The following is a 12,517-nucleotide window of genomic DNA, read 5'->3' on the forward strand; positions in this document are numbered from 1 at the left end:
AAATACAGCACTTCATCTTTCATCGCCGGTAACAGTTCGAGATGCCACCTCAGTAGAAGCATTTAAGTCTCACCTTAAAACTCATTTGTATACTCTAGCCTTTAAATAGACTCCCTTTTTAGACCAGTTGATCTGCCGTTTCTTTTCTTTTTCTTCTATGTCCCACTCTCCCTTGTGGAGGGGGTCCGGTCCGATCCGGTGGCCATGTACTGCTTGCCTGTGTATCGGCTGGGGACATCTCTGCGCTGCTGATCCGCCTCCGCTTGGGATGGTTTCCTGCTGGCTCCGCTGTGAACGGGACTCTCGCTGCTGTGTTGGATCCGCTTTGGACTGGACTCTCGCGACTGTGTTGGATCCATTGTGGATTGAACTTTCACAGTATCATGTTAGACCCGCTCGACATCCATCGCTTTCCTCCTCTCTAAGGTTCTCATAGTCATCATTGTCACCGACGTCCCACTGGGTCATTATTGTCACCAATGTCCCACTGGGTGTGAGTTTTCCTTGCCCTTATGTGGGGCTACCGAGGATGTCGTGGTGGTTTGTGCAGCCCTTTGAGACACTAGTGATTTAGGGCTATATAAGTAAACATTGATTGATTTCTTACAAAATGTTCAAAACGTTGTATTTGTTCTTTTAATTTTGACATATTAAAGTATTTTAAACTTTAATATGATCTAATCATGCAAAAGACATACCAAGAAAACACTTAAACACTTAACACCTAAAGTAACAATAAATACCTGACTTATGACTTCAAAACAAGTTATCAATTTGTACATAAAAAAAGAATCAAATACATATGGCAATTGTACATTAAAGTTCATATACTGTAATTTCCTGAATAAAAGCCACTACGTTTCCCCCACACTTTGAATCCGACGCTTTATGCCATGCTAAGGCTAATTAATAGATTTTCCCGGGTTCACAAATTTCACCCAATAAATTTACCTTTGCCACATGAAATTGCCGAACTGGTCATGGTGGACCAATACAATTTATCACATTAAATCAAACACACCCACACTCATTCAGTCAGTATTATGGACTCACCCTCATCATACATTTTTGAATGAAAGAAACATCCATCCATCCATCCATTTTCTACCGCTTATTCCCTTTCGGGGTCGCGGGGGGCGCTGGCGCCTATCTCAGCTACAATCGGGCGGAATGCGGGGTACACCCTGGACAAGTCGCCACCTCATCGCAGGGCCAACACAGATAGACAGACAACACTCACACTCACATTCACACACTAGGGCCAATTTAGTGTTGCCAATCAACCTATCTCCAGGTGCATGTCTTTGGAGGTGGGAGGAAGCCGGAGTACCCGGAGGGAACCCACGCATTCACGGGGAGAACATGCAAACTCCACACAGAAAGATCCCGAGCCTGGATTTGAACCCAGGACTGCAGGACCTTCGTATTGTGAGGCAGACGCACTAACCCCTCTGCCACCGTGAAGCCCCAGCTGTTCTAAATGTGTCCACTGGATGTCGCAATAGCAATTAAATGGTCCCTAGTGTGTGAATGTGAGTGTGAATGTTGTCTGTCTATCTGTGTTGGCCCTGCGATGAGGTGGCGACTTATCCAGGGTGTACCCCGCCTTCCGCCCGATTGTAGCTGAGATAGGCGCCAGCGCCCCCCGCGACCCCGAAAGGGAATAAGCGGTAGAAAATGGATGGATGGATGTACCGTATCTTTGTAGATGATGCTACATAGGTCAGTCGAGGAAAATGATCAAACTATATCAATAACATACTGTAGTTTGATCGACGTATTTTTTTATCTTGAAAAGTAACACCAATGAGTTGACTGATGAACATTATCACATAAGTTTTTCAGAAAACATAAATAACAACAAAGATACTATTAAATGCAACTTGTAAGTGTAAAAAAAAAAAACCCAACAACAATTATGATTTGTACATTTTCAGGATGTGCTTGCTCTATTTTTAGACAAAGAAAACAATCTGAAATTGTCTTTATTTTTAAGTTATTGTGCCGTGATTTTACCAGTCCGGCCCACTTGGAAGTAGATTTTTCTCCATGTGGCCCCCAATCTAAAATTAGTTTGACACCCCTGCCTTAAATAAATCAACCATGCTTTCATATGACAATCCCGCCACCAACTCCATCACCTTGTTCTTACATGTTACATGTCAGAAATGTTTAAGAAAAATTGCATTTTTTCCCTGCAGTAATTCCATCCTATTTACAGGGTTTACATACGTTGCAAGACCCCAGGCGAATGGCGAATAACCACGCCAAATGGACGCACCCTAAAAAAACCCTAAAAAGTAGATAGTTTTACAACTTTAAAGCCTATTATGCAGTATACGCCCTAATTATTAAACAACATTTTGAATAAAATTTTAGACATCATCAAACAATCCCAGGCACACAGTATTGTAAATACAAAAAGGTGCAGTCTTGTCAACGGTGAGTGAGTTGTTACACTCTTTTTTTTCCCTGTAGAGAGCACCATCACACCACTATTTAAGTTACGATAACAAAACAAAACAAACTATCGTTTACAATTTAAAGGCCTACTGAAATGAGATTTTCTTATTTAAACGGGCATAGCAGGTCCATCCATTTGGCGATATTGCCATATTTTTGCTGAAAGGATTTAGTAGAGAACATCGCAACTTTCGGTGCTAAGAGAAAAGCCTGCCTCTACCGGAAGTCGCAGACGATGACGTCACATGTTGATGGCTCCTCACATACTCACGTTGTTTATAATGGGAGCCTCCAACAAAAAGAGCTATTCGGACCGAGAAAACGACAATTTCCCCATTAATTTGAGTGAGGATGAAAGATTCGTGTTTGAGGATATTGATAGCGACGGACTACAAAAAAAAAAAAAAAACGCGATTGGGACGGGTTCCTATGTTTTTAGACACATTTTAATAGGATAATTCTGGGAAATCCCTTATCTTTCTAGTGTGTTGCTAGTGTTTTAGTGACTTTAATATTACATGATAGTCGGAAGGGTGTCTCCACGGGTGTCTTGAAGCGCAGTGTCTCAGGGAAGTCGACGGCTGCTATGGACTGCACAAGCTCAGCTTTTCTCCTGTAAAAAGCGAATTTTTAACCACAATTTTCTCACTGAAAACTGCTGGTTGACATTCCGTCTTGATTCATGTTCTCTTGACTGCGCTCTGATCCACAGTAAAGTTTCACCTCCAGAAATTTTAAACAAGGAATCACCGTGTGTTTGTGTGGCTAAAGGCTAAAGCTTCCCAACTCCATCTTTCTACTGTGACTTCTCCAATAATAATTAATAATAATAATAATAATAATTTGTTCAATAATAATTAAACACATTGCAAAAGATTCAGCAACACAGATCTCCAAAATACTGTGTAATTATGCCGTTTAAGCAGACGACATTTAGCTGTGTGTGTGCAGCGCTCATACTTCCTAAAAACCCGTGACATCTTGCGTACACGTCATCATTACACGACGTTTTCAAGACGAAACTCCCGGGAAATTTAAAATTGCAATTTAGTAAATTAAAAATGACGTATTGGCATGTGTTGCAATGTTAATATTTCATCATTGATATATAAACTATCAGACTGTGTAGTGGGTAGTAGTGGGTTTCAGTAGGCCTTTAAGGTAGAAAAAAAAGAAATGCGAAAATGCGAGGATCTAATGTAAACGTCATCAAAATGACTATCTAGAGGTCCTCGGGAGGTGATCTTGTAATCACTTCCTGAGGATCCTTGATGCTGAGGAATATTCATCCATCTTGCTATGGTGTGGTTAGTCCTGAGCCAGAGCGGGATGGATGGATATATACACAATATCTGGGTATTTTTCTAATAATGTCTATACTGTAAACCCTCCATCCATCCATTTTCTACCGCTGGTGCCTATCTCAGGTACAATCGGGCGGAGGGCGGGGTACACCCTGGACAAGTCGCCACCTAATCACAGGGCCAACAGATAGACAGACAACATTCACACTCACATTCACACACTAGGGCCGATTTAGTGTTGCCAATCAACCTATCCCCAGGTGCATGTCTTTGGAAGTGGGAAGGCGGAGTACCCGGAGGGAACCTACGCAGTCACGGGGAGAACATGCAAACTCCACACAGAAAGATCCCGAGCCCGGGATTGAACCTAGGACTATTCAGGACCTTCATATTGTGAGGCAGACGCACTAACCCCTCTTCCACTGTGCTGCCTACTGTAAACCTTAAGTTGTTAAAGTTCAAGTGCACCTCTCTCCTCAAGTGTGCATGTTAGTGTGAATGAGGGGATCTGTGCCTCAATGAAGGGTTTGTGTGAGCATAGCTCGGTTGGTAAAGTGGCCGTGCCAGCAACTTGAGGGTTGCAGGTTCGATTCCCGCTTCCGCCATTCTAGTCACTGCCGTTGTGTCCTTGGGCAAGCCACTTTACCCACCTGCTCCCAGTGCCACCCACACTGGTTTAAATGTAACTTAGATATTGAGTTTCACTATGTAAAGCACTTTGAGTCACTAGAGAAAAGCGCTATATAAATATAATTCACATTCACATTCACAAAGTATGACTGTCAAATGTGATTTTAACTGTAAAATTCAATAAAATATATTTGCACAAAAAAAAAGACTATCTAACCTAAAAACCTTTTGTTGCATTGGATGTATTCCCTGCTGTAGGTGAAACGTCACCAGCAACACACCGGACCCTTTTGTTGTGGTTGCGTGCTAAGGTGTACACAAGGACTACATGATGTTTACAATGTTTGATCACGACATCAAGCTTCATGGATCCAGTTATCCCTGCTGCTTGGAATTCACATCCTCACTTTTTGGCACTTGCAATCCAGATGTGACTGCATCTCCTTGGCAGTTTACAAAGGTGCACGAGTCAAACAGCAGTCGGCTGCCGACACAAAGCTCTTTTATGCCTCTACGTACGGCAGGTGATACTGTTCCTCTCTCTTGGTGCATCGTTTGGCGACGATTGCGAGGTAGAGCACCAGCAAAATGAGCCAGTAGCAGGCGTACAGTATCGTCCCCGCTATCAACAAGGCCTTTTCGGATTCGCTCAACGGCTGCTGTGCTTCACAGTAAAGGGTGTACGCCACGCCTCCGAGCAGCACCAGCGTCCACACCGTGACAGGGACGGCGCCGATTAGGTTGACGACGATCTTCCTTCGACCGGAAGTGCCCCACCCGGCTTTGTTGATGGTGAGCAAGGCGAATATTTTAGCAGGGAGCAAGCTGGACATGTAGAGCAGAGAGTAGAGCGACATGAAGATCATGATTAGGCTACCACGCAGGAAACAGGCGTAGGTCGCCTTCAGCATCCCCACCAGCTGGACGGTCAGCAAGAAGAGCAAGATGTTCCACAGCCTTCCACGGTAGAAAAGATGGATGACTGTAGCTACCAGGAAGAAAGGGAAGAATCCGGTGACCACCGACTCGTAGGTCATCCATAGGCTGTGCTTGTGGAACCACAGAGCGTTGTAGAGCCACTCGCGGAAGTAGGATTTACTCCAGCGCGTCTGCTGGTTCAGCCAGCGCAAGTACTCGGTCGGCGTTTCGGTCTGGCACTGCGACCGTGCCGTGTACTTTGTCTTGTAGCCGAAGCTCAGCACGCGGTTGGTCAGGTGGCGGTCATCGCCAAAGCTGCACTTGGAGCCCAGGAAAGTCTGATGGTACCAGGCCTCCAAGAAACGCTGGAGAAGGGAGTTCCTGTACATCCCCAGAGGACCGCTGATACACTGGACGCATCCAAAGTAGGACTGGCAGGCTCGCTCGATGTTGAAGGCCATCCAGTAGCGGACGCTGCTCAGGAAGGAGATCCATGAGTCGTACTTGTTGAGGATCTGGTAGAAATAATTGTTCATCTGTTACCAATACGACATTTTAGTCATGAGCTTTGGGTGATGTTCTACCTGCACATCTCCACCAACCCCTCCCACTTGTAGGTCCTCCTCCAGGATCTTCAGCATCTCTATGGTACATGCTGGATCTAGAACGGTGTCTGAGTCACACACCTAGGAAAAACAAAACAAGCTCAAGTTAATGAAGCCCTCACAGTCCCATCTATTAAAGCAGGGTTCCCAAACTTTTTGACTCGGGGGCCGCATTGGATTAAAAACAAATTTGGCTGGGGGTCGGGCTGTGTATGTGTGTGTTTCATCTGACATCACATGGACAAAGATAAGACTTTCTGGAGGAAAGTACTGTGGTCAGATGAAACAAAAATGGAGCTGTTTGGCCACGATACCCAGCAATATGTTTGAAGGAGAGAAGGTGAGGCCTTTAATCCCAGGAACACCACCCTACCGTCAAGCATGGTGGTGGTAGTATTATGGCCTGGGCCTGTTTTGCTGCCAATGGAAGCGGTGCTTTAAATGGGACAATGAAAAAGGAGGATTACCTCCAAATTATTCAGGACAACCTAAAATCATCAGCCGGGAGGTTGGGTGTTGGGCGCAGTTGGGTGTTCCAACAGGACAATGAACCCAACCACACGTCAAAAGTGGTAAAGGAATGGCTAAATCAGGCTAGAATAAAGGTTTTAGTATGGCCTTCCCAAAGTCCTGACTTAAACGTGTGGACAATGCTGAAGAAACAAGTCCATGTCAGAAAACCAAAAAATGTAGCTGAACTGCACCAATTCTTTTAAGAGCAGTGGTCAAAAATTCAACCAGAAGCTTGTGGATGGCTACCAAAAGCGCCTTTTCGCAGTGAAACTTGCCAAGCGACATGTAACCAAATATTAACATTGATGTATGTATACTTTTGACCCAGCAGATTTGGTCACATTTTCCGTAAACCCATAAAAAATTCATAAAAGAACCGAACTTCATGAATGTTTTTTGTGATCAACAAGTATGTGCTCCAATCACTCTATCACAAAGCAATATGAGTTGTAGAAAGTATTGAAAACACAAGACAGCAATGATATTATGCTCTTTACAAGTGTATGTAAACTTTTGATCGCGACTGTATATAAATATATACATATATATATATATATATATATATATATATATATATATATATATGTATATATATATATATATATATATATATATATATATATATATATATATATATATATATATATTCCTCTCGCACTAATTTACTTAAAGAGTGCACACTTTCTGCACGCTTGCCTGACAATGTCATGTTATCGATGGGAAAATGCATTTTTAGACAATATGATTTGCCTGAGCGGCTAGGAGATTCCGAGAGTAACTAGCGGTAAAAAATAGAGTTTTGAACGCTGGTGGGCCGTAGATTGGGGACCACTGATCTAAACTTTACCACTGCCGGGTATTTTTTTCTATACTTTTACTGTCATATTTTCAGATTGTGTTTGTTCTATTTTTGGCCAAAGTAAGACTAAGAAAACAATCTGAAGTCGTCTTTGTTTTTTAGTTTGAATGCCAAGATTTGAATAACCAGGCTCGCGCGTGGGCAGATTTCCCTCCATGTGGCTTCTGCGCTAAAATGAGTTGGACACCCCTGGTGTATAGTATTACAGTATATGTAACAGCTGCAGCATAAAATAGAGAGCGGATACAGCAGCAAATAGAAATTATGAGCAAAGAGAACATGGAAGCGGTCGGACAAAATAAAAAATAAAAACTTGAGACTTCCCGCGGGACGGATTTTGAACCGCCCACATGCCTTAGTTTGGGGACCCCTGTACTAAACGTTTGCGTGCATTAAAACTTGATGGCGCACGTTAAGCTGAGCTACCAAGGATTGTGTCTCTCAAAGGAGCAAAATGGAGAGCACAGCGTGTCTGTTTTTCATGAAAACGCAGAATATATGCTGATTTTTACAACATTGCCACAATACCGGGAGGAGGACATGCAAGTATAATCATTTAGCGCTCGTATTGTGAAAAAACTACAACTTTTCCAAAGCCGCTGCTTTGTGTCTATTTTAAGCATATTTAAAATGTTACAAAGTTACGCACAAATGGCCATGAGAAAGAAGGCCTGCTGCAAAGAAGACTCCTCCTTTACATATTAGGATTGTCATAAATAAAAACGTAATAGACATTTTGTCTAATCAGCAATATCCTGTTATGGTTTTATAACTGCTGGATGACTTAAAGGGCTGATTAAAACAAAGTAACTTGATTCGTTTTGGTGTCTGCTTGTACTTTTTTAATGGTATTTGTTTTTCCATCTATTTTCTACAGCTTCTCTGGGTAGTGGAGGGTGCTGGAGCCTATTCCAGCTGCACTTTTTCATTCAGGAGATATATTATTCAAATGTGTCTCCTTAATGAAAAACCTTCTTGCAATATCCATTTTCTTGCATCACAGGCAGGGCAAACCTTAAAGGTGCTAAAAGTAGGCTCTGTTGTTTAGATCATGCATCAATACAGCTCAGAATAGGTGGTTTATATTTCATTGGGGACATGTGGCTCGGATGGTAGAGCCGCCGACCAGAAACTTGAGGGTTGCTGGTTCGAATCCTTGTGCCCTTCAGCAAGACAAAAGAAAACCCCACACCATAATTCATCCCCCACCAAATTTCACACTCGGCACAATGAAGTCCGAAATGCAGCGTTCTCCTGGCAACCTCCAAACCCAGACTGGTCCATCAGATTGCCAGATGGAAAAGTGTGACCCATCAGTCTAGAAAAAGTGTCCCCACCGCTCTAGAGTCAGGTGGCAACATGCTTTACACCACTGCATATCACGCTTTGCATTGGACTTGGTGATGTATGGCTTAGATTCAGCTACTCGGCCGTTTAAACCCGTTCCATGAAGCTCTCTGCGTACTGTATGTGGGCTGATTGCAAGGTCACATAAAGTTTGGAGCTCTGTAGCAACTGATTGTGCAGAAAGTCTTTGCATTATGCACTTCAGCATCCGCTGACACCTCTCTGTCAGTTAACGTGGCCTACCACTTGGTGGCTGACTTGCTGTTGTTCCCAAACTCTTCATTTTTCTTATAAGAAAGTTAACTTTGGAATATTTAGGAGCGAGGAAATTACACGACTGGACTTGTTCCACAGGTGGCATCCTATTACAGTTCCACGCTGGAAATCACTGAGAGCGGCCCATTCTGTCACAGATGTATGTAGAAACAGTCTTCATGCCTGAGTGCTTGATTTTATGCACCAGGCCAAGTGGATGGAACATCTGATTCTCATCATTTGGATGAGTGGCCAAATACTTTTGGCAATATAGTGTATGTCATGGTTGTAGTGCGTTTGATTAAAAAAAAACAAAGTGATTACTTTTTTCAGGACTTAAGCAGATCACAAATCCACAAAAACAGGTACAGTGGGGCAAAAAAGTATTTAGTCAGTCACCAAATGTGCAAGTTCTCCCACTTAAAATGATGACAGAGGTCTGTAATTTTCATCATAGGTATACTTCAACTGTGAGAGACAGAATGTGAGCAAAAAATCCAGGAATTCACATTGTAGGAATTTTATAGAATTTATTTGTAAATTATGGTGGAAAATAAGTATTTGGTCAACCATTCAAAGCTCTCACTGATGGAAGGAGGTTTTGGCTCAAAATCTCACGATACATGGCCCCATTCATTCTTTCCTTAACACGGATCAATCGTCCTGTCCCCTTAGCAGAAAAACAGCCCCAAAACATGATGTTTCCACCCCCATACTTCACAGTAGGTGTGGTGTTCTTGGGATGCAACTCAGTATTCTTCTTCTTCCAAACACGACGAGTTGAGTTTATACCAAAATGGATACATGGATGATACAGCAGAGGATTGGGAGAATGTCATGTGGTCAGATAAAACCAAAATAGAACTTTTTGGTATAAACTCAACTCGTCGTGTTTGGAGGAAGAAGAATACTGAGTTGCAGCCCAAGAACACCAGACCTACTGTGAAGCATGGGGGTGGAAACATCATGCTTTGGGGCGTTTTTTCTGCTAAGGGGACAGGACGATTGATCCGTGTTAAGGAAAGAATGAATTGGGCCATGTATCGTGAGATTTTGAGCCAAAACCTCCTTCCATCAGTGAGAGCTTTGAATGGTCGATCAAATACCTATTTTCCACCATAATTTACAAATAAATTCTTTAAAATTCCTACAATGTGAATTCCTGGATTTTTTTTTCACATTCTGTCTCTCACAGTTGAAGTGTACTTATGATGAAAATTACAGACCTCTGTCATCATTTTAAGTGGGAGAACTTGCACAATCAGTGGCTGACTAAATACTTTTTTGCCCCACTGTACCAGTAGGGAAGAAAAGTTACTTTTGGATAATAGGTCCATTTTAACACAATTGACAGAATTCTGAACCATGAGTGAAGTGAGTTTTATGCCCATCTGTCTTTGAAGCAAGAATCTGACTGAGTAGTTCTTACCTGCACATAATCCACAGTGTCCCCCAGGGCTTTAAAGGCGGTGTACATCACTTCCCTCTTCCCCCCCCACTCCTGCATGACGCAGGAAAAGCGACAGCCTCTGACCAGCCGTGTCACCCGCGCCGCCTCCTCCATGTGAACCGTGCTCCTCCCCCTTTCCCCAACGCCGCCCCCTCCGCTCCCGTCACTGTGGTAGTTCCCCTTCCACACCATGCAGCTAGCCTGATCGGCCCCGCCCATCACCTCCTGGAAAATGTCCATCATGTAACGGTCCTCCGGTCGGTTCCCATCGACCACCAGCACCACTTTGAGTCCGGGGTAAGAAATCCGTCTGATGCTGCGGAGACACTTCCTCAAGTAGTCCGGGTCTTCCTGGTAGGCGGCGACGCAGAGAGCCACGGAGCGACGCAGGAGCTGAGGACAGATGGGCGCCTTCATCCGTCGATGTTCCAGGTAGGCAAAAAGGCTCTGGAGGAGAAGGTGGAGGGAGAGGAAGGCACCGTAGAGGCCAAAGGACAGGTGGTGCTGCTCAGTATGGATGAACTGGTAGCCTTTATAGCACAGGAAAGTGGAATCAAACACAACATTTGTTCTTCATAGCTGAAATATGCGATCCTTATATGCAGCTTACCTGTGACATAGGCCAGCAGGACGGTGAAAAGGACCACCGCTGCAAAAAGGGTGGTGACCCCAATGTTCAACGCATTCCTGAGGCGAGAGGGCATCTGTGGGTGAACATGAGAATAACAGAAATAATCATGGTGACAAAGTTCATTGACTTTTTATAAAATACATCTATTTGGCCTGCAAAAATCCTGGAATTGTGGGAATTGACTGTCTTTGTCGTAACAGGGGCTATGGTGTGGTTTGTCTTCCCGGAATGCAAAGGAAGGTGACGTTACGTGGCGTGAAGATAAAGACATGTTTAATCTATTACTATGAAAAAGTGCAAACAAAAGGAGCGCACAAGGCGGAGAATAAACTTGGTTAAGAAAACTAAAACTAGCACAAAAGCATAGAAACGAAAGACACTAACTATGGCACTAATAAACAAAAACTTACTTGAGGTGACGCAAGCAGGGCAGCATGAACTATGACATGAAACAGGCATGAAACAGAGTGTTCATAAACAGGGTGATGACGCCAGGACGGCCAACTGAAAAACCAGGCTTAAATAATAACGACATGATTGAAACAGGTGCGTGAGTCCAACACGTGAGACAGGTGAAACCAATGGGTCGCCATGGTGACAAAACAAGGGGGTGAAAAAACAGGAACTAATGGAGTTGAAGTAACAGAACATAACTAAACAAAACATGATCACAAGACATGACAGTCTTAGTGCTTAGCATGTTGACCTCACAGTAAGGAGGGGTTATAATCTCTGGTGGGGCCAGGGGTGGACTTACCATTGGGCAAACACACACTGAGATTTGCAGGGGTCTCCAAACTATCACAAAAAATTGTTTTTCATTTGAACAATCTCTTTTTCCCACCGGTCACACGCTTGAGGCTTTCACAATGACAGTGCTACACATCACATCCGATTCAACTGTGCTAACAAAATATCAATCTAAAAAAATGCCCTAAACTTGATTTAATGTTGATTTTAATACACATCAGCAAGTACCATTAGGTAAGAAAACTTGGTTTTGCATAATATGTCTCCCCATGGGCAATTTTGGGATCCTTATACACACACCATAATAATACCTGTATGTTGAAACACAGTATGTTTGACTATGATAGCCGTAATGCACCGATAATCCAGCAAGCGGTGTGTCTTTTTCGGGCATGCTGTAATGAAACAACTGGAATTGTGTGATGCATTACATTGTATCGTATGCATGTTCGAAATAAACTGAAACTGAACTGAACTGAATGGATGGATGTAAGGATGGATAACGTTCCTTTCAATTACAGTAAAAGTGCTGGGATCAATAATACTCATAATCTTATACAGTGATCTCTAACATCATGACAAATAACCATGTTTTTCTTATGTCGCCGTCAAATGACCACCGTATTTTCCGCACTATTAGCACACCTAAAAACCTCCGATTTTCTCAAAAGCTGACAGTGCGCCTTATCATCCGGTGCGCCTTATATATGGACCAATATTGAGCCACAACAGGTCTCGCAACTACGGTAAGCAGCCACCGACTTCCTTTTCCCCAATAGAAGAATTGCGCGG

At 43.2% G+C, this 12,517-nt stretch overlaps 1 protein-coding gene across 1 annotated transcript; it reads right to left on the reverse strand.

Annotated features, from left to right (window-relative positions):
- Positions 1-4,499: 4,499 nt before the first annotated feature.
- Positions 4,500-11,048, reverse strand: has3 (hyaluronan synthase 3). Its single transcript, XM_061918080.1, has 4 exons — positions 10,955-11,048; positions 10,324-10,874; positions 5,900-6,001; positions 4,500-5,830 (listed from the first exon to the last, which is right to left on the reverse strand). Exons 1-4 carry the CDS (start codon positions 11,046-11,048, stop codon positions 4,901-4,903), a joined length of 1,677 nt encoding a protein of 558 aa, XP_061774064.1. The 3' UTR covers positions 4,500-4,900.
- Positions 11,049-12,517: the final 1,469 nt, after the last annotated feature.

Source organism: Nerophis ophidion, linkage group LG12, assembly GCF_033978795.1.
Source record: "Nerophis ophidion isolate RoL-2023_Sa linkage group LG12, RoL_Noph_v1.0, whole genome shotgun sequence".
NCBI classification, from domain to species: domain Eukaryota; kingdom Metazoa; phylum Chordata; class Actinopteri; order Syngnathiformes; family Syngnathidae; genus Nerophis; species Nerophis ophidion.